Genomic DNA, 27,937 nt, shown 5'->3' with positions numbered 1-27,937 from the left:
CAACACTATCTACATTGAAAAGCCTTTTCAGTGCGCAGTTCAAGCAGGAAAATGCAAAAAACATTTTACAGTAGGTGGTGTTGGGCTTCAATTAGCAATTATTTTCAACCAAGTGGCCAATGTGTTAACGAAGGATGTCAAATTACCAAAAACAACCCCTGCCCAATTCATAGCCCATTCTCAGAGTCAGAGCCCACCCTGAGGACCCGCCTCGTCCATTCAACTGATTTGTCCCAAACCGGTTTCATGCAACCCCCTGTCAGTCAACGTGTTGCCCAGCGCCTCCTCCTTGGCATTAAACTAGTGTGTGCCCACCTTGTTCCAGCGACGAGCTACCCAAAAGCCACTTGTTTATATATTCTGGCAAAATCCGCCGGCAGGCACTCTTCCTCCAGGCTCTAACCTCATCTTCTACCTTCAAAATGATTCAGGATGTGATGGAGTGCTGTCCAGCTATCGCTAGCTAGGCGGACAAATCCCTTCACCAGCCTGCTGCTTCAATCACTGCGGGTTGACACATTAGCTAAGGCGTTGTTAAGGGAGCTAGCTGGCTAGCAAGGGACCGTCTAGCTTTCCTAGCCATTACGTCTAACTTAGAAAACGTTAATGTAGTTAGACAAATCGACAGAAAATAAACGGGTGTGTTTTTGCGGCGCGGATAGTGCAATAACGTTTCTACGGTAAATTCATGTCCACCCTTTTACTAAGTTAGCGTACTAGCAAGGACTAGTGCTGTTTTGGGGGGGCTAAACTAGCTAACGTTGGAGAGACTGCACAGAAATCTCCTGTTACGGGTTTGCACGCTTTGGATGTCGCGACACTGCAGTTTGAACCACTTTTGACGGATTGTGAAGATAGAATCGGACTAAAGTGACAGACCGGGGGATTATAAAACCAGCTATTAAGCAGCTGATCGGTGGCATTTGCACTAATTTAACATTAGCTATATTAAGAAACGGGCGGATAGAGCATCTTGGGAGAGGCCCACCGTCTCTTGACTCCCTCCCCTGTCCGAATCTCCCGTGATTTGCCGAGAACGCCCGGGTGAAGTCGCAGTTGTTCTCGGCTGGGGGACAACTTGACAGCGAGGCCCTAGGCTCCCCTCCCCCAATCCCATCCAGCCCCACAAACCACCACCTCGCCTGAGATCGAAGCGAGGATCGGGATTTGGTATACTGAACCGTGGACAGTGTTATCGGGTCCCGTCTGAACCGGGCTGCCAAAACAAGAGGGGATGACTCTGGAGTCCATGATGGCTTGCTGCCTGAGCGAAGAGGCGAAGGAGTCGAAACGAATCAATGCAGAAATTGACAAGCAACTCCGCCGAGACAAACGAGACTCGAGGAGAGAGCTGAAATTACTTCTACTTGGTATATGGCTTGCTAATTCTCCCATACATACATTTTTTTCTGTCTTGACGTCGTTATATTGAAAACTAACCTTTCTTAGGCCTTCTTGACCATGCTAGCCAATATGCTGCTAGTTAAGGTTAGCTAGCTGGTAAGCCTAGTTTCAGTATCAGTATGGCATGATTTTCGAAATGCTTGTCTTGTGGCTGGTTCGGTCAGTTAATGATAAGTTAGCTTGTTCAGATACACATTCACCAGAATTTTGCTAGCCAGCGATACTGTTTCTTTTTTCAGGTATATGTATTTGCATGATGGTGTGTAGACAACAGATCACTTGGCATCCAAGTTACCAGGCTGTCATCGTTAACTGCTACCACATGCTAACCAGCTAAACACAGCTGGCTAGTTTGATATTGTTGGCTAGTCATCAAGCTAACCAGTTGCCCACATTGCAAACTACCCCGGTGGTTTAGCTAGACGCTTTCTAACATGGTGGTGGATCATGCTTTACTGGGAGGGAGAAGATGGTCACACTCGCAAATAGAGGCCATAGCTCGGGTGCTTACACTCTTGCTTTCTGGTTGCTTTCAGCAGGTTGCATAACATTTGTACAACTGGATGAAGCTCTCTGCACTCTTTGCTCAGGTGCCTCTGTACACCGGCTAGACATTGACGCCCATCCATTTATCTATTGCATATATGTATTCGTCTGCACCCAAAAATTTACCCCTCTAGGGGCCAAGGATACTGAAGGATTTTCCCCCTCAACTTGGAGTCTAGCTGAGTAGTTAGCTATTTTTGTAGCTTGTGTGTGGGCAGGTGGGTGCTGTTGTTGAATAAGTTGGCCTGTACTGCATTGATTCATAGTTCACTAGACTTGGAGAGGAAGAATAGACCTTACTTAAACACAAATTCTGCATCCCCTTCAGAAAAATGTATTTTGTATGCACGCAGCTTGTAGCTGGCTAACTTTAAATGGGTTGCACATGATGTGACCCACCATCCATTTAAACCCATAGATCTGTATAAAACTTATTTGGAAAACGCAGTTATCCCTTTTTAGGACAATTATAATTATCTAGGTTGCATCCTCTGTTTCAAAACGTTTGCTCTCATTTCTTGCCCACCAAAAGCAGCCCAGGTTATTTGACATGTGTGGCATTCTCTCCTTTCATTTCCCTGCTGAATACCTCAGCTTGGAGAAGTAGGCCACACCAGAGCCATACTGTAGATGTATCATATTCTATTCTATGTTATTATCCATTATAATTGCCATTGTACCTGGCTCCCGAGGTGAGCAGCTGAAAAGGGGTGTATGTTTTTGTGCAGTCATAATGAAATGGTCTGAAAATGTGTCTCTTGCTTGGGTGCTGCAGTGACAATTCTGTGGTCTGACAATAAATTAAGGGTTGGCCTAACTGAATGATTGATGATGCAGGATATTTAGGAAGTCGGGTGGTCAATTACAATGTCTCTCAACCCCAACTTTAGTGACTGTTATGGTTTGTCACTGGTTTACCATTTGACAGCAGACTGTTGTTGTCCAAGTACTATACAATATATCCTTGACTTAGACAGCAAACATTGAGGAAAAGCGACTAGAAAGTGTATGCGTGTATATGTGTGCGAGTGTGAGACGAGAGCTGCGATCAGTCATGCTGTAAATGGCCCATCCTAAGTGAGTTAAGGCTGTCAGTGGAAGCCTGGATAAGGACGTGTAAGGCAGGATTAGTCCAGGTCTTAATAGGCTTGGTTAAACACAGCCGCTGCTCAGACTTTGAGATGTCACTGACTCCTATTATCCCCTGGCGTTGCTCTCAGACCCATGGCCCTCAGCAAGCCGCCGGCCTCTCCACACCTCACTGGAGGAAAAAGACAATCCCTGTTACCGAGAGTTCAACCACCACGCTCCTTCGAGTGTACTGTAAAGGAGAGGGAGAGTGACATTCAGCTACATTTAGAGGACTGGCTGTCTCTACATGCCTCAGTAGAAGGTTGTGGGAGTTGTTCTGTCATCAGCTACCCAACAGTTGAACCCAAGTGCCATGTACAGGAGATGGGTTGCAAATTTCAGCTTCACTTGGAGCAATAGACCATAGTCCCAACAGCTCATTCTGACAGAGCATGTAAACATTTTGTTGTACATAATGCTTTACTGCAGACTGCTATTGCCTGAATGTCAAAATATTCTAGCACATGTCCAGTAGTGGATGCCAAACGGCTTTTGGTTTCTTTTTAATCAATCGTAATCCAGTCATCATCTGATAGATGTTGGGATTTGATTGATGCAACTACTATGTCTGCTGCTTGTAGCATAGCCCAGTCAAAGTGTTTCTCTTAATACTACTGGTCCACTCTTCATCACTGTCCCCTCTCCTTCCTTCCAGGGTTTTTTTTTTACTATATGACCAGGGTGCAATGTCCAAAATAGCCATGTTTTGAAAAAGCAATTATTTAGTTTGGTTCTGTTTTTTTGTTAGGTGTAGACAGGTCTCCAGTGAGGTTAAGGAGAATGGTAGGATCAGCTTTTTAGATAAAATTATAACCAGTTGCAGCTTGGCCAGAAAAAAACAACCCTGCCAGGGCTGCAGCGGTGCCCACGGTCTGGCTGCCTGTCTCTGAGGGCCATATCAGGCCATACAGACAGCTTCCTGCTCCACAGACCAGTAGTTTGCCTCTACTTGGTCAAAACACAGTGGGCCGGGAGTTGTGGCCTTTGCTGCGTTGGGTAAATGAACTGCTGGAGTGAGCGGATGGTCAGTAAAGTGAGAGGGAAGGGCAAACGCTCTAGGGTTTCCCAAAGTGCTGACTGAAGTAAACGTTAAGCTCCCAGTCAAGCTGTCGATGTACCAGTTGGCACGCGCTTTTCATGAAAATGTGGGTTTCGTATGAAATACGAACGACAGAATGTCCAGTGATCAGTAAAACATCCCTGGAATGACGTCAGCGTGGCATGTTGTGTCATCTCGGGCACATAATGTGTTCCAGACAGCATTTGAAAAAGGGGTCTGATTCGGGGCAAAAGTTGGCTCAGCAGCCCAAATGTTGTTATTGACGGCTTGGTAGCACATCCTTCCCCAGGCAGAGGGTTTGTGTATAGTCATTTGCTAAATCACAACTGATTGAATCGTTGCTGTTGAGCCCCCTCCCCCAGCAGTACTGCTTTTTACCTGTTCCAGACAACCTTCAGTGGAACAGTCTGTAGTTGAACCAGGAAGATTATCAGGGGTTAGGCTGAGATGTTTATTGCTGACCTCCCTTTTCTTGCCAAGCCTTCTTATTTTGATCATATATGGCAATGAGGACGTCTTGGCTCTACTCCTCAGTGGTTTGGTGTGTGTGAGTGCGTGTGTGTGTGTGCATGTATATTTTTAATACCAGTGAATGTCAAAGTGCTGTGGAGATGCTCATAGTCATTATGGAAATCCTATTTATCATTGTCAGACCTGACACTGGAAAATATGATGATAATTGCGAGACAGACAAACATTGCATTTGTACTCTTGGCTGTCACTTTTTTTTTTTATGTTGGAAAGTATTTTGGAAGAGAACAGACAAGAAAGTATTTGATGAAAAATCTGATTTGGAATCATAACTGTTATATCAAAATGCATTGTCTGGAAAGTGGTGTGTTATCCATGGTAAAGGTGCATAATTTGTTGGTGTTACTTGCAGGAGTTTGAAACAATGATACCAAACTAAGAACATATTGTTTTATTAAGAATTGCTATGTAAAAACCCATGTCCCTCAAAACTGTCTTAAGATCTTTCTGTGCATCTTTAATGTCAGGTACATTACCGTTAGCTATAGAAACAGGAAGGGTCAGTGGCACACTGGAGGAGGCCAGGATTTGTCTCTTATGTGACTTTAGAGAAACTGAAATCTGTTTTGTGTTCCTTCCTTTTGTATGTTAAATGAGCTGAGAACGTAACTTTGATATGTGCTTATTTTTTTGGTTTGGCATGAAAGGATTGTGATGATTCAGTAAAGGCAGATTCCATGTGTCACTTTGCTACTTTGTGTGATAGCCTACTTGAGTTTGTTCAGTTTTTTATTTAACCTTTATTTTACCAGGTACATTTAATTGAGATTAGGGATCTCCTTTCCAAGAAAGACCTGGCCAAGAAAGCAGCATCACAAGTTAGAAACAACATAGAAACAATATAATTGTACACTTTAAATATACACACACATTGCAACATGATGTATGGAATGGATGTTTTGTAGGACCAGGTGAGCTGAGCACCTAGAGTGCACGACACTGAAATCAATCGCTCAGTCATTGGATACTCTCATGAAACAGTGTGTTTTCTTAGGTTGCAATAGGTTTCTTAGGTTGCATTTTAATGTAGGACCGGTCCCAGCCAGTGCTTTGTTTCCATACCTGGACCAATGGTCGGTCAGGGTTTTCTATATTTCTAAACTGCACAATAATAATTTAGATATATATTTTTTCTCGATAATGATTTCATTCTAGTTTTAGGTCAAAGGGTCAGCCTCAGTTTCATTAATCTTGGAATGACAGTGAAGTCAGCATGCACGCAGTGTGTGTTCCCCTTTATAGAACGTAGGCAGTGTGTCTGTCCAGCCTCCCTGTCCCAGCAGATGTAGCACCTCTTATAGCCTACATCTCTGCTAGGTTGCAGTAAATGCACATGCAGGCACGCATTCACCTCAGTCAGCCTTGTACACACTCTTTGTCTCTCTATTACTTGGTGTCTTTTACACACAGTCGCTCATATTGCACACTAGTGTACAGATGAACACACATATACACACTCCTAAACGGGGTCACGGGTGGCTCTCTGGAGATATGGGGGTGAATGAGGCTAGATGGTGACTGTCCCACATACTGCTGCTACCCTGGTCCCCAGACAGGACAGGGACGTAGACTGGCTTTCTGTTCACCATCATTATCTTCAGCCTTCTCTGTGCCGACAGGGTGGCATATTAATTCCTGTTTCCTCCCACCAGTTTTCTTTGTGTGTACAGCAAAGCCCACACTTCTCCTGTTCATACTCTTTCAACCTCTCTCACGTCTCCTTTTTTCAGTCTCAAAAGTTGTGTTAGGTGTGATGGTCAAAGGCTACGGTCATACTTGTCATTTCAATGCGTCTTTCATTAGTTTGTTTCACACCAGGACGCATTAAGTGGCCTGGATGCACAAAAATTAGATTTTGCTCTCATCGCAGTCCAAAAGCAGATATGGAGGTTGTCAGGCTTGCATTGTGTTTGGAATTCTACAAAGTCTGGATGTAATCCAGCCACAATGAGCATATGAGCGATGTAACGTGAGAGAAAGAGTGTGAAAAGGTAATGTGGGTAAATTTAAATAAATATACCAGCCATCAGAGATGCATAATAGGCATTTTCTGGCCATTTGTGGACACAGAATGATGTGATCTCATAAAATCTTCATGATCAGATCTCAGAAATCACATTGAAATAACAAGTGTAATCATAACTAAAGAAACAATGTTGTCATCTAGGATTTGTCTGCTTTTAGTTGGTAGCGGCCCAGCACAGTGAAGTGTACTGCAGACTAAGATACTGCTGCTAGCTCCAACCCTTTTGTAAGGCCAGTATTTGATTTGCTGCTCACCCACACCCACTCAAACAGAGCAGTACTCAGCGCATACTCACTGGCAAACAGACAAAGCCGTCCTAAGGTGGTCAAATTAAGGTGTGTGAGTTTGCGAGTGCATGCGTATGTGCATGCTATAGCGTATATATGCAATTTACAGCTCTCACACCCACGCACATTGAGCACTCAGTGGATGCAGAGAGACATCCAGTGCAAAGCAATACCGTTTTGCCCAGATACTGACAGCAAGCAGCACACGCTGCAAAGCTGAAATAGAACTGACAAGGAGAGAGAAATAGTCTTCTATCCTGTGTGTGCGTGTGTGTGTTTTCTGATGTCTTCTCTTATTGTTCCTCATACTGTGTGTGCGGCCAAGCTCAGTGCGGGAGAAAGGGAGGGAGGAAATGGGCCATCATGGTGAAGGTAACATCCATGCCTCGAGGTTGACCACAGGATCTCTGTGTGTCCACAGTTGGGTAGGCAGCTGGTGTGTGTGTTGTGTAGCTCCAGGCTGCCTTGGCTGAAACCCGTCCCTTTGTGTGCCTGAAAGAGGCTGGTTTCCAACTTGAATTTTGTGAAAGATTTAGGCCCACGCTACATTTTGGTTAGCCTTGTGACTCCCTGATTCATATTTTTTTTTTTCTAGGGCGCTGATAAAAGGCCACCTCCTTGCTGATACAAGTTTTGAAGTTTTGTTAATGCCTTACCTGTGCTTTATCTATACAAATTTGGTCTCTAGACTGAGATTGGATTGCCTGAAAGGGCAGGTCATAAACCCAGATAAGCCGGCACAGTTTATACCAATGGACTGCTTATATATGTATTTGCATGCGGTTTTACCATGATGCAAATAACCCACATCAGGATTTCCCTTGTTCATTGAAAGCAGTCACGGGCATTGCAGAGGGAAGTCAGTGTAGCGGAGATGGCACTACTAGTGTGTGTGTCCTTCTGTGGCCACCCATGCCTGCATGTGTTGCAAGAGATAGAAGAATTGTAGGACATGAGCAGACATTATAAACAAAACAGGCCCTGCACACATGCACACACACACAGACATAACTACATAGACTGACAGTATGGCAACCTGGGCTCAACCAAAACTGCTGTACTAAGATAGTGGTGTCAAGTCCATCAGGTCTTGTGTCATGAGCTGACATCAGTTGTGTTATGTAAAGTCTTATGAAAGCTAGCCTGGTAATGGAGGGTACAAGTGGATTGTTGGGCATCTTTTCATGATGGATAGCTGTTACTATTTACGAATCGTTTTCATTTCACTCATGGTTGTCTTTGTTTTGGCTATTCAGTGCAATTTTTATTTTTACACTCATTGTAGTTGGGTTACCCTTGACCCTGGTGACTTGCAGCTCTATTCCAAGGAACAAATTGGCTCTACATCGGACCACTGTTAGTGTGTGGGCAGTGTAGTGTACTCTGCACTGTTGCAATGGGGCGTATTCTAAGCTCTCTTTCTCTTTCTCTTTCTCTCGCGCTCATTGCTAGCTGGAAAGGAAAGTGTTATCAAGCCCAAGTAGTGTGAGCTATTAAAAGGTGACCTCCTTTTTCTAGGTCATCACCAAAAAAGAATGGACAGATTCTAGTTATGAATATCCAAAATTCTTGACAGGGAGGCAGATGAGAATGGGGGAGGCATATTTCTAGCCTAAGGGAGGTTAGGGGGGGTGTGACGAAGGGTGTGTGTATTTGGGAGTGGGGGAGAGTTTGTGAGGGCATGGAGTGGTTGTGGCTTGGGTTGGTGAATCGGGGGAGGAAAGGGAGACAGAGACTCGTAGTGTGTAGCCTGGTGAAAGAGGGACACGACAGTCAAGAGAACAGAGCGGAGGGAGATCTTGTGACGGGGTCACGAGAAATAAATCAGACATTTAGCTGTAGAGTGATCCTCCTGCTCCCTCACTGAAGCAGTCTGCAGTCGCCACCAGGACACTGCTGCAGCAGCCCAATACAAAGAATACACTCTGTTCTCCTCTTCGCTCGACTCCTTTTGTTAGCTAGACAATCACAGTTTTTATTAGGCCAACTACCTTGTAGGCATCAGTCTGCAGCATTCACCGTGGTGCATAGATTCAGACGCTGTCAGCCATTCATTTTTAAGAGATGAGAACTGGTTTGCGTTGGTCAGAAAGATTAGATCTTCCTTTCAGTGTTTCACTGAGTGTCTTGTCTGTTTTCCAAAATTGGACATTTGCGGTAAGAGAGGATGGAGCAGGGTCACTTCCCTCTATGGAGAGAGTGTTGAAAGCCAAGTGTATTCTGCAGCTCAGATAGAAACAGCCTCTCTGCACCGTTGTAGAAGCAGTTACCTTTTCCCACATCCTAACAGAGCCATTGGTGTTAGGAACTCCCTGGTACTGACCTCAGACCAGCTTTTTCCCCAACTCTCTCTGGTCTGAAGGGCTCTTTGGAGAGAAGGCCCTTCTTCTCTGTGTTACAGCAAAGATGAAGAGCACAGAGCAAGCCTGAGGGGCTCACAGTTATATTTACTATCCGCTAGGAAAGAGGAGAGGAGGGGCGGATGGGAGGGGGGAAAAAAAGAAAAAACACGGGAACGAAAAAGAGAGGGAGACAGAGGAGGGGTTGCTATGGCAACGGAAATATGGCTGCTCTTCAAAAACCTTGAATGTAGGTGGTGGTGGTGAGATGTGTGTGTGTGTGGTTTTTTTTTTCCTCCTCGTCTTTCCCTTTCAGTTTGCAGATATTATGGATGTGTTGGATCCCTTTTGATTTGGTGAACACTGAGGATTGAAATGCCATCAGCTTTTTGTGGCCTGAGGGTGCTGTTTCTGGGCATGTGGGACAGAGAGGGATGGTGTGAAATGTGGGTTAGGCCCACTAGCCCCTTCAGCAAGTGCGGATTTATTCGGCAAGCATTGTAGATCTTTAAACAAAGGGTTTAAAAAGGGTATCTTACTATGCATAGATTGTGAAAATCAAGGCTGTTTGTGGTGTGGTTGTACCGCAGGATTTGCAGGATGTCAAAAAAGTGAAGCACACTAATCGTTTATAGTATAAACCTCTTCTGTTTCCTTCTCATACTGCATAGTTCTGGAAACTTGACACCAGTTGAAATAATGTGATGGTCTTACAGCCAGATAAGAACACAGGAGAGGATCACTGATGGCATGCAGCCTTTTAAAACCTGACGACCACCCATGCTGTCACCTTTAGGGAGAGGCAGCTGTGCATTAGATCCTGAATGTATGGCAAGTTGTCTACTCATCCTCATCGACTTAGCTGTGATTTTCCCCCACAAATGTCTCCTCTTCTTCCTGGAAACATTTTTGCTTTGTTCACTTTCCAAACTCTGTGAGAAGGTCTCGGTGCCAGACAAAGAGCCATTGACATATTAGCAGTCATAACCAGTTTAGTTTAATCAATTTAGAATTTCCCTAGAAGGATTTTGTAACGCCTGGAACTCACTTAGATGGCTGTCCCGTATTAATCTTGTTTTGGGCGAAGTATTATATCAGGACTTGGTTTCATTTGTAGTGCTGATTTCCCTTGCTTATTGATTGACTGTAATTAGTGCATACTAATTACACATTATTAAAAAAGCAAACAGACTGCACCATGTGCTCAAATCTCTTCAACTGGCATAAAAACTTTTGGTCATTTTTGCCTTTAATGGACCATCCGTCTTGGGTCAGAGCTTTGGCTTGTTGTCGTCATCTTGGCACTGTGGAACTGACAAATGAGGAGTTTGATTCCAAAATGAGTTATCCACCATTTGGTGGGGGGTAAAAAACCCTGACACCTAACACTGGGGTTTCACTGACACTGAAAGTGCTTGCCGACATGAAAGTAAAGCCCATTATTGGTCACTATTAAAGATATGAATCATCTTAAGGCCTTTGCATCCAAAATAGTTAGGCCTATGTTTTTGAGGATGGGCTCATCTCTGTTTTTGATATATTTACTGATGAATTTCATGTAGCATTTTTTTTTTTGCATAAAGGGATATATAGGATTTGGAATGAAACCCTTCAAATAGTGCTTCTGGTACTGTGTGCGTGTTGAAAACGACTTGGCTTGAGGGAGGTGTTGGTGCCTCTGATAGGTTTTTTTAATAATGCCAATCTTGCTCAAATGGAGATGTCCTCCCTGAACTCCATCTTAACTCCTTTCTCTTACTGTCCTTACATCCTATTTTTCTTCAAGTCTTGATATCGTTGACGAATACATTATGTACTGTTTTCTTACAGTTGGAGGAATTCAGTTTTCACTTATTTTCATTTATTTTTTTATGTTCTCAGTTCAATTCCAGAGGATCTGCGTTCTCATTGTGCACAGCTGCCTTCTCTGTGTAACTTGCTTCCTGGTTTCTTTGTCCAACTCTTCAGCTGTTTTGTGTTCTCAATGTGCCAACTTGTCAGCCCTTACTTGGCTTTGCCACGTTCTCTCACTGTGCCCACAACATAACCTTGCTGTGTTCTGCACTTTTTCTGTGTCTCTTACCTCTTGCCTCTGTGTTCTGTGTGCTCTTCAGGTACGGGAGAGAGCGGCAAGAGCACCTTCATCAAGCAGATGAGGATCATCCATGGAGCAGGATACACAGACGAAGATAAGAGGGGATTCATCCGGCTGGTGTACCAGAACATCTTCACCTCCATGCAGTCCATGATCCGCGCCACAGAGACCCTCAAGATCCCCTTCAAATACGAACAGAACCGGGTAAGAACTGAACCACGAAATAATAAGAAGGAAACAAACTTTATAGCCCACCAGCCAGTGACTGGTTCATCCCAAAATCCCCTTTCATTATTTTAAAGGTGCTACGTGTATCGTTGTAACATCAATAGATCTTTACCACATTTAAAAAAAAAAAAAAGACGTATGGAAAGTGATGTTGGGGAGGAGGGGATGAGTAACAGGGTTTATGAAAAATGTGGCCTTAATATTGAGAAACACAAGCACAAACAATAACACTGGTGTGAGATAGAGGCTACCAATCGTCTCGTGCTCTCATTTGTTCACAGATTTTAATTTGCCATTGATATGTTGGATGTTAAAAAATGCTACATGTAACACCAACTACATTTTTAGAATTGTATAGCTGCAAATGGTGGATGGTTACCTGCAAAAATGGCTGATAGAGTAGAAAAACATACTAGCCAGTAGCCACAGCCGAAATTTGTCAGCATTTAACTGGTGGCCAGTGTTAATTTTTCCCTCCGGATATAATGATTGACTACTTGCACATAGGCAAGCTTTGAATACAACTGCGGATAGAAAATGAGTGAGTTAGTGGAGGTGTGGGCATCATAAACCTACATAATTACGGTCTACAACAGAGGTTTTCAATCCCAGTCCTCAGTGCCCAGAGCCCTGCTGGTCTTTGTTCTGGCCATCTAATCAGGCACTGATTTACACCTGGGATGCAAGGTGAACGCAATTAACTACACGGTAGGATAGAAAACCAGCAGTTGTCTGGGTTAGGGCCGCCCACTAACAATTATTTTCATCGTTGATTAATCTGTCAATTATTTTCTCGATTAATCGATTAGTTGTTTGGTCTATAAAATGTCAGAAAATGGTGAAAAATGTCGATCAGTGTTTCCCAAAGTCCTCAAATGTCTTGTTTTGTCCACAACCCAAAGATATTCAGTTTACTGTCATAGAGGAGTAAAGAAACCAGAAAGTATTCACATTTAAGAAGCTGGAGGATTTTGATTAAATTGATTATCAAAATAGTTGGCAATTAATTTAATAGTTGACAACTAATCGATTAATCATTGCAGCTCTAGTCTGGGTTCTGAGGATCAGGACTGAAAACCACTGGTCTACATTATGAATCAACAGTTCACCTAAACAGTTTGTGTTCGCTTTCAAGGGCAGACTAGTTAAAGGCAGCAAGGTGGACTAGAGCTTAGAGAGACTGTCCCATAACTGGAGCATCAAGGGTTGTGTCCCCTCCACATCCATCATATGTCCATATATGTATCAAAATATATTCAATATATTTTGGTATTAGAGGCTATTTTGAAATGTATAGTCTGTTTGCTTCGTTTTAAAGGTTCACAAGCCCAAAAGTTTGAGAACCACTGGCTAAATGAATAGTGAACAATCTGTAACATATCCATCTGTCCAACAAGCTTAAACTTTCAGTCCATCAAAACCGATAGAAGTCTAGCCAAGGGGGGGCTCCATCAGCCCAGGCTGATAAACAGATGCTCCTCGTTGAAAAAAAAAAAAAATTTAAATAGCCAGAGAGAGGCACAGTGGATAAATCTGGCCACTCCCTTATGCTCTTTGTATGTCTGTGTGCCTTGTCATCTCTCTCACTCCTCATCCTCCTTTCCCATCTTCCTCTGCTCCTTTCCCTTATCTCACCTTCTTTCCCTCACCTGTCTCTGTCCAGTCTAATGCCATGCTGGTGAAGGAGGTGGACATCGAGAAGATCAACGGGTTCGACCAGCCCTACATCACAGCCATCAAGACCCTGTGGGCCGACCCGGGCATCCAGGAGGCCTACGACCGCCGCAGAGAATACCAGCTCTCTGACTCCACCAAATAGTACGTCTCTGTGTTATATGTGTGTGTGTGGGATTTAAGGATGGTATTTATGTGAATATTTGTGACATATTTGTGTGCTTATGTCATTTATATGTAGAAGGTAATTAAGTGTGGTTTATGTGTGTCTGTGACATTAGGGTTGGGAATTGATGAGGTTTTATCAATGTTGTCGGTTATGTAATTCCTACTTCTTAACAATCCTTAATGATTTCCTTATTTGGTCCTTTCTTATTTATATTATCTTTTATAGGACTTTATGTTACCCCCAAAGTACTGAGTCTCTGATTGATTTGCAACTATGCACTTCCCCCAAACACAATCTTTTTGGTCTTTTTCATTTAAAAAAAAAAAAAGAACAGTAATAAACTGGACATCAATAATAATTGATCAGGCAAATATGTTTTGATCCTGTCACTTCTGAAAACATTGGAATCAGGTTCTCAGTGGAACCAGGTCTCAGTTCCCAACACTATGTGACACACAATCTGAGTGAGTGTGTATACGGTAATGAAGTATGGGAACTGTGTGTGTGTGTGTATGCACATGCTTCCAGGATTTGAGTTGTGCAGGTGTGTCTGTGATTTCATTAATATATATGACAGTGAACTTGTGTGTGCATGCAGATAATGTGATGTGTGTCAAGGAGACAGAGTTGTTCTCAAGGGGAACCCGTTTTCATAATAATTAGGGTGTGTTTGGCTGTGTGGGTGGTGGCTGGCTCTGTGTGGTGGGTGTGTTGGTGTATGTGTAATATTGCAACAGCACAATTACCGTGTGGATTTTGTAATGGATGCGTGGCAGGGCTGCAGAACACCAACCCTATTATCCACCGGCCACATTGGCTGACCTATTTCAAAATTCACCAGCCACTTTCACAATTTAACAGCCACATATGATTTTTAGAATGGAAATGTTGGCTGGTTCCCCGCCAAAGGTTATAAAAACCGACAAGCCATGGACAAAATTGACCATTATTTGGCTGGTGGCTGATGTTAATTATCCACCCTGAACGTCTATCTACAGTATATGAAAATTCATTAGAGCGCTTAGTGCAATGTGTCATCGGGGCTCCTGAGAACTGAAGGGAGACAGAAATAGAGAGGAGCTGAGACTGGGAGCCCTGACCCAGAGTTCACGCTCTCTCACCCACCTAGCACTCATAGCTAATTGAGAGCAGATCAGCGACTCTCGAGCCACCATGCCTCAAATTTTGCCACTGGATATAAACCAGACACTGTCATCTGAAACTATTAACATACTCCAATATAAAAGTGCCCACATACATGCAAGCCAGACCTTTGTAAATTCAGCAAAGTGTAACAAATTAGCACAGAGAGGTAAATGTGTGTGATGCATAGCTGTGTCTGTTCTCAGCAAGTATCGACACAGGGGATGTTACTATTGTTAGTGTCTATAAGCTCACAGTTACAGTATGTCAAAGGTTTGATATCTGTATTGGCCAGTAGTTGCCATATGCAGCTATATACAGTTTAGTTGAAAACCCGCCACAACTTGACTAAAATCTAAATTTGGGCTTTTTAGGTCTGATGGCCACCACTGGTACAAGTATAGTGGTAGGAAACCCACCCACTATCAAAGCCAGGATGAGAAATTTCTTATGGTAGATATAGATCCATTTTTACTGCAAAAACGTTTGCACCTTGGAATAAAATGGAGCTATATTTTCCATTTAAAATGTTTGCCATCATTACATTGTAATATGCAACCCCAGGCTAAATGCCCAGACACTTAATCTGCTTCACTCACTTCATACTGCCCCCTGGTTGTGGCCTTACTGTATTACAGTTTAATGCTGTTCCAGGTCTGTGTGTGTGTGTGTGTGTGTGTGTGTGTGTGTGTCCATGTCAATGTGTGGCCTGTGTGTAGTGTGTGTGCTTGTATATGTTTAAGCTGTGCATTTGTATGTGTGCATGTATGAGTGAGTGAGAGGGGGTGAGAGAGTGAATATTTCTTCATTTCAGTGTTGCCCACACTGTTCATGTGTGTCTCCAGTTACCTTAGCGATATAGACCGCGTGACTGCGGAGGGGTATGTTCCCACCCAGCAGGACGTGCTGAGGGTCCGTGTTCCCACCACGGGCATCATAGAGTACCCATTTGACCTGGAGAACGTCATCTTCAGGTACCCCCATGGCACCAGGACCGCAGCACCACCACGGCTACAGGCTGACCCAAACCACTGATGACTGTCAGGATGTTAACTAGTTCAGGCGAGCTGGATTGCCCAGAGTCACTGATTGTTTGATCCAGAGTTTTCAGTAAATTTCTTTTGGTAGATGTGTTGGAGGGGAAGGGGGTAATTATGGTTCTCAGACCCAGGTTCTCTTCTGGGCCCATTTCACAATCAGTTCCAGTAGTTGTTTAATTGTAAGAATGACTGTAATTTGGATATTTATGTCATGATGCATCAACAATTGTTTTGGGTGTACAATATACAATAGATTTCACTATGGGTACTATGGTACTATGTCAATATCCCTATCGGTGCAATTACAGCACAATTGTAACAACTGCTGACTGCAAATGCTCTCACATTGCCATGGTGAGATGTCAAACTTTCTTAATGTCAGCCTGCACTGATCACAAGTTACTTGGCAAGGGCCCATTTGTCTGAATAGAGCTAGTTGTCCTACAGAGGAAAATAAAGTTATGTTGTATTGAGATCAGATGAGCCTGAGGGGCAGGTGGGTCAACCTGATTAAAGATCAGTGGTTTGTGTTCAGAGTTGTGCTGAGGTTCTGGCCCCGGGATGAAAACTGAGGCGCTGCACTGAAGCGTGAGGGGAGCAGCCACCAAATACCTGATGAAGAAGGATTAGACAGTGATGTCAAAGGTTCACCAGGAAGTAGCTTTATAATATATGAGCTAATTGGAATTGGACACGCTTTGAAGTAGTTTGGAGTTGAAACATTTTTTGATTATGAATGGAAACAGCTTATTTATGTCCTGTATATGTTTCCTGGTATCCTTGATATAATAATTGTCTAAACCTTCTTTATCTCATTCCAGGTTGCTGCTATTTCTGCTGCTAAGGTCACTGCTACTACTGTCACTGATACCACCTCACTGTCACTGCCTCAAACACAATCCACAAAGCGCTTGATCTCTCACAGCTCCATCACGGTCTAATTGTTCGTAACCCAAAACTGCAAATTAAGAGATTTTTTTCCATTGCTAGCTGGCTAGAATTTTGTCAAGCCTTTGCCATGAAAGTTGAATACAGTCCTCAAATTGTTTGGAGGAGCGAGTCAAGTAAATTGTGTGGTGGTGGCGGAGCAGTGACACTGACTAACACCCCTGTGTTTCTGAGATGTGGCGTTTTCTGTGAAGCCTTCTCTACAGGACCGATCCACGCTTCCTGGAATGGCAGGGGGGTTGCGGTAACTGCCTGTCACGCTTTATATAACTGTTTTCCTGTCTTTTTCTCTTTCTCTCTTTTTCTCTTCTCCTCGACTGGCCTGCCTGTAGTTATCTTTCCGATCTGGATCGTATTGCAGATCCCAACTATCTTCCCACCCAGCAGGATGTGCTCAGGGTGCGCATCCCCACCACAGGAATCATAGAGTACCCCTTCGACTTGCAAAGCATCATTTTCAGGTAGAAAGATGCCCCTTTTGGCTCTAGTGCTCAGTCCCTCCATGTTGCTCTTGACATCTTTAACCCATAAGTCATCTAACGTGTGTCTTGTCCTAAGCCCAAAACCATGATTTATTTTTTTCTTGTGTCAACCCCATTAATTGCAAAAACTGATTAATCAAAGTAGGACTGACTTGTAACCATTGACATTGATCTATACAGTTGCCTTGAGTGTCTATACCCCATTCCCACTCCTCTCAACCCTACTCTACATTGAAAGACATCTCATTGTCTCACACCTTCTATCCTACCACCACCCCTCCACCCACCAACAACAATCACACCACACATACAGCACCCCCTTATGAGCTGAAGTCCTACATTCTGGTGCCCGGTCTCTGTAAATGGGTCACCTCCTCTCTTCCTCCTCCTCTCCTCCTTTCCTCTCCGGCTGGCAGAAGAAACGAGGTCGTCCTCTCCGCGGTGGAGGAATGTTATTTTGGGCCGCAGGTCCTGCAGGGCCCTTATTGGCCCTGGGTCTCTGTGGACCACAGCGGACTGGGCCACCATCGGGGGGCGCCCTTGCATTTTGAATTCTATCAGATCTGTGCAACTCGATGAGAAACCATGTAGCACCCGGTCAGAGGCTTGCACCTGTGCATCTAGTGGCGAGACAAAATATGCAAGGTTAGGTATTAGATTGTAGTCATGTCAGGTATACACAAGCTCCACTATAGAAGTTCTTGGCGTGGAACATTTTACTGAATCAGTTGTCACAGATGAAGCCTTAATGAAACTGGGACCTAAACTCCCAGACGAGTGAAGGGTGACCTTGTCAAGGAGAAACACTCAGGAAAGCTGAAACCTTGTGAGGATTCAGAAAACTCTCGTTCACTATTTCATTGCTGTTCATGAATGGCCACAGCAATTGCCAGCTTATCTAACTGCAGGTATTTGTATTAAAGTGAAAACTTGTGCGCCAATTTCTGCTACCCTAGAGAGATTAGATGTTAGTGCATCTCTAATGAATTCTATTTCTTGAGATGTATGTTTCTCAGCTTGTAGCTCCCAGTCAGGTGACGTAGGACTGCATCCTTCTACCATCCAAAGGATCCCACGATCAGAGGTGCCCTCTGTACATCTGTCTCTCCTCTCTCTGTCCCCTTTTCCTCGTCTCCACCTTCCTTTTTCTCTTCCTTTTCATTTTTCTTCCCTGCCTCCTACCCTCTCTTGTATATTTTGTACCTGTCCCCCCTCTCCATCTACTCTGTTTCTCCTTTTGTCCTTCATTTCACGCCTCCTCCGTTACTCCATTTGTCTTCTCCACGCGAGTTTCACAACTTCACAATCGTTCTAGTGTGGTGCTTTATCACGCACACCAGGGAAAGATGGGAAAGTTGTCTGGTAGAGAAACACATGCTTTATGACCCTCCACTGTTGCCCTAACACATGAAATGGAATACAAGTTACCTCTAGACTGATGATCACACAAGGTTAAAGATGAAGCCTCCCAATTTAAGAATTCCTGTTAAGTTATTTCTGTTAGCGGTGAGCATATCTCCCTCTGAGACCAATTCGATACGCATCTCGATACAGAATCAGCGATTCAATACACCTAAGATACATTTTAAGCAGCAAACAATTCAATACGATTCGATTCAGCACTGTCTTGATGCAATACCATGTGGTGCAATTCAATATTGTGCAGTCACTTCCATTTTACTTCTACTGTAGTTTGCAATTGGTTGCAGGAAGGAATCTTTAAGCATAAATAAATCCAGTTATGTGTTAGAGAGAAAGATATACATTTAACTAATGTCCTTCACATTTTAATGCCCATGATAACATCCTATTTGGACTCATTTGTTGGTAGTAAAAAATGAAAAATGGTCAACTGAAAATAATCCTTTCAAATGGACAGAGTGCATCAGTAATCGATTTAGACCGTGCAGAGCTGCTGGCGAATAGAGCATGGAAGAACATTTTGATTCCTTTTTTGTCACTAGTGCTACTGCTAGACACAGGTGAAGAAGGGCAAGCAGAACATTTTCCCCTATAGCAAGTCCCTGGCGTCTCAAGTCACAAGTTAGTAGTGTCACAAATTTGAGTCCCAGTTCTCTAGTTTGTGGCTTTGCAGGAGAGCTGTTCATGTTCACAAATGTTGACTGTTATAGTCCATACAAAATAACACGTGAATTCTTAAATTGAGGGGCATTCATGTTTAAATTGATCCTAGATCTGTCTTAAGTGGGAAGCTTTAATATTTGTGGTTGGTGACGTGCATGACTCACTTATTTACTTTGACAAAAACATGTCTATGTGTTTGTTTCTTGTTTGTCTACTGTGCCTGGTGTCTTAGTTAGTAGTAGTTTTCACCAAAAGTAGAGATCAGCAAACTGTCCCCCACATTTATTCTGAGATATCAGTCCTGAAAATTACTGTTGTTATCATAGCCAAGTTTGCTGAAGTCTTGATTGTAATTCTGGTCCAGCCTCTTAGGTGTTGAATCCATCAGGTGTTATTTTTTTCTCTCAAAACAAGCTGACTAAAATGTAAGGCAGCAAAATAAACTGTTTTCTTAAACAATGGGCCGGGACCCAAAATGAATGATAGGCCTACTTCTGCTGTGTCCCCACATGACAGTAAAAATATGCTTTCATGGGTCCCAGGATGAGAGACTATATTTTTCATTTGGGTCATGTGCTGAAAATGTTTAAGGAACACCTACACTAGAAATAAGTCTTCCTGGACTTGAAACAAATCTACATTCAAAGAAAAATGAGTTATATTCCAAAATGCTACATTATTGTGAAACAAATCATTACCTGAAGGTTATCATTCAATATATCTATAATGTCAATTTGTTTACCTACTGCCCTTTTTAAAAGTACCGTAATTTGCTTTAGCTTTGTGCAGTCAATCATTTTGTAAGATTAGGTTTCACTGTATTAATGCTGGGTATCTCATTTTGGCACAGAACTTTTAAAGGATAAGGCTGGTGTTTTTTAATGCATTGCTTACCGTCAACAAATCCTATGAAAATAACAAAATCAACAATGTGTTTGCTCTACTCCCGTTACTTTCTGACTTCCCACGTACCGTTTTTAGTCTTCAACCCGGAAGTCATTGGCTCCAATTGTAAGCTAAAAACCTTGAAATACAGCTCACAAAGACGTAGTTTCAATTTTAAAAATCGCTAACTGTTACCACGAAAAGTTGTAGGCTGTTGTAGTTATTACCAAATCAAATTCAAATGGGAACAAATTCTTCACCGGGGACTATTTTCTGTGCCACGGAACTACTTTCCTGAGATCGTAAACGTGTTTACAGCCGGCTTATTAAGTTGTTTTAGGAAAAAGTCGGCCGGCCCGGTGCATCGCGATGATGAAATATGCTGCCCAGAGCAACAGCATGGCTCTTTGACGTGTCTTTAATCGTTTTTTTAATACAATGGAGTTCTATGGCTGCTGGGACATGGCTTCATTGGGCACCGGCTACATGGACGAGATTTGTTGGCAAAACAAAATTATTGCTGATTTTGTTATTTTCATAGGATTTGTTGACGGTAAGCAATGCATTAAAAAACACCGGCCTTGTCTAAGTCTATCTTGATGGATTCAAAACCTGAATCAGAACAACAAAACAGTGATTCCTTAAGCCATGGCATGACATTGGGAATATTGAGAATTTAACCTTAGATCCTATTTGACAAGGACCTGGAACACTTTGTCACATTTTGCTGTTGTGATCTTGGAATATATCACTTATAACAAAACAGTAGATTTTCCTGACTGCTCTTTGTACTAAGCACGCCAAGGCTTATATGCTAATATGTTGTTTCCCTTCCCACTTCTTCACTTGCTCTCCTCCCTCTTGACCGTCATCCCTCTGTCAGGATGGTGGATGTAGGGGGTCAGAGGTCAGAGAGGAGGAAGTGGATCCACTGCTTTGAGAACGTCACCTCCATCATGTTCCTGGTGGCACTCAGCGAGTACGACCAGGTCCTGGTAGAGTCAGACAACGAGGTGGGTGAACACACACACACACACACACACACACACACACACAAAATCATACTCACTTTCTCTCACTCTTACACACTCAAAGCCTGCACAGTGCAAAAAACGGTTGTACTGCTCTTTTTGTTCCCATAATATTGAGATTGAGATATGAATTGTGATGCATCAGAACATTTTCTATATAGTTTCTACATTTCTTTTGCTTAGTTTTAATACAAAGAAAGATTTTCTCCAATTTCCAGCTGTTTTTTGTCAAGGGATTCTTCTACCTGGCACACCATGACCACTGATGGAGAAAATAGCCCTTTATGTTTGCGACTGTCATTATTTATCATTAATATAATAATAATACTCATCTATCATTAATTATGCTTCCCTAACTCATGCCCTTCACACACACACACACACATAAAAGCATTCACACATTTATTATAGTTGCAGTGTGTAGTATGCATGTTAAACACATACATTTTAACAAGTTATATCAAGGATTGATAGCACAGAACGTGATCCACTGACTCTTGTACTTTTCTCTCTCCCCCATCCCTCCCTCTGTCCACCCCAGAATCGTATGGAGGAGAGCAAGGCTCTGTTCAGGACGATCATCACCTACCCCTGGTTTCAGAACTCCTCCGTCATCCTCTTCCTCAACAAGAAGGACCTGCTGGAGGAGAAGATCTCCTACTCACACTTGGTGGACTATTTCCCCGAGTTTGATGGTGAGATCGTCTGTGTGTTGGTGTGTGTGTGTTTGTGTGTATGCATGGGCTGGTATCGCGTTTTTCATGGTGCGTTGTCCTTAGTGCAAAAAAATATTCTGGTAAATGGTATTATCTTGATAAATTAGCTGAAACTGTCTTTTGATAATTCAGTTCTATTATGTTTTAATGTTGTATTTAAATGATCACACGTTTGTACATTTAATACTATACTGAACATAAAGCAGCTTTTGATCTATTACAATTAACGTTTGGATTAATAGGCCATTGCATTCTTCTTTTTTTTTTATTTAACCTTTATTTGTCCGTTGTAAAGTCTCATTGAGATTTTAAATCCGGCCAAGTTATAGATAACACAACAAAGAAAATAACTTTCAAAATAGAAACATAAAACCATATCATGTCAAATACAAATTAAGGTCAAGTGCAATAAACTTTCCTGTCTGTCTCCGTATCCCAGGTCCCCAGAGAGATGCCCAGGCGGCGCGGGAGTTCATCCTGAAGATGTTTGTGGACTTAAACCCAGACAGCGACAAGATCATCTACTCCCACTTCACTTGTGCCACGGACACTGAGAACATCCGCTTTGTGTTTGCAGCTGTCAAAGACACCATCCTACAGCTCAACCTCAAAGAGTACAACCTGGTGTGAGGGCTCACACACACGACGCACACCTCCTCCCCCATTGCACAAACGCGCACACCTCTTTCCGAGTGTGCACTCAACTCCACATGCATCACACAACATACTATGCCGGCACACACACACACACCAACAGAACCCTTCCTTTTTTTGTTTTTCAGTACAATGGATTCACAAATTTCCCACCTCCAATCGCCCCCCTTCTCTTTCACCAAAGCTCGCCCTCTTCCTCCTTCTCTCGGCAGCTTGTTGTGTCAGAGTCCTCGCTCCTCCCCAAATCTGGTCCCATTTGTGAAATTTTGGCCCCGGCTGCTGGCTCTGGCACACCGATTTGGCACATAGACCTATCCCACGGGCTATACAATGACAATGAAGGGGACTTTGGTGTTTGTGTGTGTGCTTGGTATGTGTGAGTATGTGTTTGGGGCAACAATGACTAGCGAGGAGCTGTGTTTTGGTGAATTGTGGGTTCAACCCTTTGGCCCTCCGGAGTTGACCCTTGGTGGTGTGAGATCAGATCCTCAGATTCGTCTCCTTTCTGAGCTCCTGGCGGTGTGGAGAAGAAGTGAAAACTGTAGCTCCTAAATCCACCCGAGGAGCAGCGATGCAGTGTGGAATAAGAGCCGCATCATTGAAGAGCCACCACAGTTTTCGCGGCGGGGGAAAACAACACGAGTCGGACGGGATGTGAGGGGACGGGGCGAAGGGTTCTGTCTCCACCTTGCATCTATGAATGTACCCTCCAGTGTGAGCATCGCAATCGCAAAAAAAAAAATAGAAATATATATATTATAAAGTAAATGCATATGTAAACACACTAAGACAAAAAAAGCACGAGAGGGAGAGAAAAAGCTAATCGAAATCTCTGTTCATTGCTGAGATTTTTTAAATGTTTTTAATGATAGTAATTTGTTGCTACGTCTACTTCTATTTAACAAATGATGGCAAAATCGTAGGGTGATAATAGCAAGGTAAGAAAAATCAAAAAACGTAAAAATGTGCAAAACGAAAACGTCTAAAAACAAGCAACCGGAAATTTACTTGACATAAGTATCCTTTGCAGATTTCTGTGGGATTTTTTATGTTTAAGTTGATCACATCGCTTCCCTCCTCCCCAGATGTTTTCTGTATGGATTCACAGAGACAATCTGTTTCCTTCCATGTGACCGTCAGCATCTGGTTCCATTGATATACGCCCACACTACACCTCACCAGGAGCGAGTGGGAAGACCTTGCTTTTTGACACGGGCTCTGCTCTGATTAGCACAGGCAGGTGCCGAGGGGAGCGTGATGTCATCGGTGTTTATCAGCCCTTAGCGTACTGGACACGCTCGCAGGTTGGGCTGCAAGTAGCTTATTTGACTAATAAAAGCTGTAAGTAAAACACACTCATGCCCGGAGGTGTGAATAAAATCCGCGCCGTGTAACATCTCGGTGACGTCGTACGCCGTACCTGCGTCACTCAGCCGTCCAATCAGACACACTTCCTGACGGTGACATGGTGGTCATCCCATTATATCAACACAGGACGTGCTTCTGTTTACTTTTTTACTGTATAGTCACTTTGTTTATAAAAAGATTGCTTGCTGTCGAGTGGTGAGAGGAGGGGGGCTACGAACCTTCTTTCACGGAAAACGCACTCTGAAGTCTGCAAACGTTGTTGTTTGTGTATATTTGTTTGTAAATACATATACACAAAAACGCTCCTGTACAAAAAGGCTCTGTGGTACACCATCTTTGGCAAAAAAAAAAAAAAAAAAATCCACTTCTTTCGATAGCGTACAGTTTTTTTTTTTCTTATGACTTTATGGTAGTATTGATACTGTGATTATGGATTTTGTTCACTTGATTAATAGGACTACACACAGAGCTGAGAGTGGTGTTGAGGAAACGATGGACAAGGAGCAATAGTCAGAGAACAGAGGTTCCACCCAACCAACCTCTTGAACCCTCACAACTCCACACTACTGCAACAGCTCCAGCTCCACAGTAATACTAACTAGGGCTGGTAAGATTCTTCACAATATGGTGACAAGATGATTTTAAAAAGAGTAATTAAAGATTTTTTTATTTATCTAATTTATGGACCAGGTTTGAAGGTGTTGATAATTTGACTGCTTTTGATTCTGTCATGTTGAAGTGCTCCTTTCTCATGGTGGAGCCTACTTGAGTCTGAACTGCTGTAAAAAAACAAAAAAAACAAATGTCTGGTATAGTATGGACTTAATCTCTGCTTTCTATTTCTATTAAGACATTTCCAGTTGTACTTGCCATCGCATCTCCATCCATGATAATACTGTATGGTTTCTTTAGGAGCCCTCACATTTGTTTCGTTTGATTTTAAAAAGAAACTTGTATTTCCTCTTGGTTTATAGACGCAGCGCTGTAATGCATACTTAGAAAATGTACAATACGAAAGTAGGTGGAATTTTTTATCAGTGATTGAAGACCTACGCGGTCCATGCTTGCTATTTGTAATTTAACACAAAAAATTCTGTCGTTGGTTTTTGCATTGTTTATTTCCAGTTTTTGAAGCTTGCTTTGATAGTGCCAGTGATGTGCAGATATACTTTTTTGGTCTTTGACCTTTTCTACAGGCGACTTATCCTTCATCCTCATTAAGGGCTATCACAGTGCATCAGGCAGACAGTGGGGAGTGGAGTATAGGACCACAGTGAACCAAGTCATCCACTAATCCTTGTTTATAAATGGACATTACTTATGTGCTGTAAGAATTGTAGGCAGGATGTTAATGCAAACATAATAAGGTGTGTAGAGAGAGAGAGATGACCAACACTAAGCAGTTTCTCTTATACATTTTTTTTTATTTATCCGGCCCTCAGACAAAGATTTTCCCCCTGACCGCCACTATTCCTCGTTTCTTTGGTTGCATTAGTATCACGGTGTTACCTGGAGTCGACCTCATGCAGTATAGAAACACTATTATCACTAAAAGACACTACTAGTAAGACACCACTAAGTATTGCATGTTTCCCCACAGTGTTTTGAGTCCTAGCTTGATGGCCAACAAATTTTAAACTGCCATTTTGTCTGCTGAAAATGACACTAGCCTAGTGCTGAGCAAGCAGACAGCCAACAGTTAGACGGAGATAGATGGGTAGATCAGGATGCCAGTATTAATGTGGATTGATGTCCCAGTGTGGATACAGAAGTATTTAACAGTAGTTGTGAGAACATTTACTGTGCGTTGAGTGCAATTTGCTTTAACGGTGACGCACACGCTGAGAAACAACATTGTGTTTTTTTCCCAGTCACCTTCAAACTCGGCACTACGACTCTGTGGTACGTGGTCAAGGGCTGACTGGCTGTTCGTTTGGGTTCGGTGGTTTTTTGCAGTGTGTTTTGACACCTTCTGTCTCACTGTGTGTGAGCTGGGAAGAGGCTAGGCAGTCTATGAAACTTAACCCCCTTTTTCATTCTTCAATCGCATCTTTTTCTTGTCCAGTGAAAAGGCTGGATTGTTTTTTGGGTTTTTTTGTTCACGATAACACTTTCCCCTTTATTGCCTTTCATTGCCTTGAATAGTGAAGGCTGTTTTTAGACCTTGCAGGCCCTTTAGCGTTACCTAGCATGCTCCGTGACCATTGGATGACTGGGGTTGTATAATGTACCCTCCTGTGAGTTGGAGTAAGTGGAATCATACTTAATCTTTGGAGATCAACGTGCAGTTAGTGCATATTCAGAACTTAAAGCGTGTTTCCCTTTTTTTTTTTTTAAATAAAAAAAAAAAGTGTTTTTCGTTCTTCTCTCTTCCTCTTCTCTTTGTATGATAAGAAAACATTACCGGAACACTATTGTATTTAGGACCACTTGATTTTCTTTTTTTGTTTTATTTTTTTTCACTCCAATGAAACCTGATGGTCAATTGTGTAGTGGTGTATAAAATGCTGTGTTTTTTCTTTATTTTGTATGTAAACCAAATGTAAATTATGTATTATACTGAGTGTGCCAACCCCACTCTCTCTAGAGCCAGGCTCTCTCTAAGTGCCAACGCTGTGGTCATCATCAAAGGACCGCCACCTGAGATGGTCCCCCTTTTTAAAAACACACCAGAGACTAAAAGGATAGATGATTAAGTACACACAAAGACTTTATTCTGTATTTAAGATTGAAGATTTAAAAGATAATCTGCTGTTTTTTAAGAAACTGTAATTATAATTGCATGTGCTGTTTATTTTGTGTTGGAAGTGAGGGCTTGGATGTTTTCATTGATGCGGAGCCCTTGACGAAAGGGTTGAATCGGTTGGTTATTATCGATTATTGATTTACATTACTCTTGCCATATTTCTTTGTTTTTTTATGTGTTTCATGTATTTGTTTCAACCACTGTTGCCTGATCCTCATTCAAACATGAACATGACTTATGATCATTGCCGCCTTCTAAGAGAGAAACATAATGACAAGGTATCTGTTTTAAATTGAAATAAATTTGTTCCTATACTTGCTGATGGTGTGTGTGTTGAGTGGGTTTCATGATTGTTTGTGTTTTAGTTGTTAAGCAGTCTGTTAATTTTCATAATGTCAACTCAAGAAGTCATGGGAGATGACTTGAGATATTTAAGAGGTCACTTTATCGCTATATTATAACAAATATACATTTTGTCCCAGGCAGCACAAAGGACAAAGATCCAGCACTTTGAAGCATATATAGATGTTTGATTGTTTTTTGTTTTCCATTATAGTAAAGCCTCTCATAGCAACAACTAGTGTCAGTGATATGATTTTCTAGGATTTCAGGTTTATTGAACAAACAACCTCCAATTCATTCTAATGGGAGAATACTGCTTTCTTGCTTTTCTGTGTTTTCTGATCACATCACTGATTTTGCCAGCTCAGTCACACACAATCATTTAATTTTGTCTCAGTCATCAGATCAGATATACTGTACCTCATTATTAACTATCCTGCAGAACCTGATTTTACAGCTATGGGTAGGACCATGCCCAGATTATCCTGCCAGCCAGCAATCACCTTCTGACCCTGTACATTGTACGTCTGCCCAGTCAAGTAGGCTACAGGTTAGATAAACATTATTAAGACTTGCTCAGTGTACAACTGTTGAAGATGGCCAATAAAATACACAAATATTGTAAGAAATGCAAGAGGGCAAAATTACATTGAAATTACTAATTTGTCTATGTGAAACCAGAGTTTTTGGGACCCTTGGTGGTCCAGGGCCCCATGCCGTGGGCCCTGCATGTCTGCTCAGTAATCCCAGCATGGGCAGGACCTAAAATGAGTCTCAGCCCTGTTTCTTGTGGGCATCCATGTGACAAAAACAGCAATATAGTTAAATCATCCTGGGTTTGCAACAGAAGAGACAACATTTCTCATTTGCCCCCCCAGTTGTAAAAGGTAAAAGGCTTGCATGCCATCCTGCACTTCAGTAAATTGAGCAGTAAGCCACAAGAGGCCGTGCTTTAGTAATTTTAGAACCACAAGAGCCGAAGTTTGAGTCAAATGTGCAGTAAATAT

General features: G+C 42.5%; 1 protein-coding gene across 2 annotated transcripts; it reads left to right on the top strand.

Annotated features, from left to right (window-relative positions):
* The first annotated feature begins 385 nt into the window (after nucleotides 1-385).
* LOC139656544 (guanine nucleotide-binding protein subunit alpha-11-like) lies at nucleotides 386-26,901 on the top strand. Of its 2 annotated transcripts, none has more exons than XM_071534161.1 (7): nucleotides 386-1,370; nucleotides 11,439-11,623; nucleotides 13,311-13,465; nucleotides 16,954-17,082; nucleotides 20,957-21,086; nucleotides 21,646-21,799; nucleotides 22,260-26,901. In XM_071534161.1, exons 1-7 carry the CDS (start codon nucleotides 1,235-1,237, stop codon nucleotides 22,448-22,450), a joined length of 1,080 nt encoding a protein of 359 aa, XP_071390262.1. In that variant the 5' UTR covers nucleotides 386-1,234; the 3' UTR covers nucleotides 22,451-26,901. The 2 variants fall into 2 exon arrangements, with proteins under 2 accessions (XP_071390262.1, XP_071390263.1); XM_071534162.1 differs by lacking the exon at nucleotides 16,954-17,082 and adding an exon at nucleotides 15,479-15,607.
* The last annotated feature ends 1,036 nt before the right edge of the window (nucleotides 26,902-27,937 follow it).

Source organism: Centroberyx affinis, unplaced genomic scaffold (genome assembly GCF_046629955.1).
Source record: "Centroberyx affinis isolate AG114_WGS23_722 - 3 ecotype Tasmania unplaced genomic scaffold, CSIRO-AGI_Caff_v1 ptg002495l_1, whole genome shotgun sequence".
Lineage (NCBI taxonomy): Eukaryota > Metazoa > Chordata > Actinopteri > Beryciformes > Berycidae > Centroberyx > Centroberyx affinis.
Note: the sequence above shows the minus strand (reverse complement) of the source record. Positions and strands in the feature narration are given on the sequence as shown.

Bases quoted from the DNA above. Each gene is read 5' to 3' on its own strand.
- LOC139656544 (XM_071534161.1), top strand. From the start codon at position 1,235: ATGACTCTGGAGTCCATGATGGCTTGCTGCCTGAGCGAAGAGGCGAAG. The intron at 21,087-21,645 runs GTGGGTGAACAC...TGTCCACCCCAG, and splicing joins TGGTAGAGTCAGACAACGAG to AATCGTATGGAGGAGAGCAA. The intron at 21,800-22,259 runs GTGAGATCGTCT...TCCGTATCCCAG, and splicing joins CTATTTCCCCGAGTTTGATG to GTCCCCAGAGAGATGCCCAG.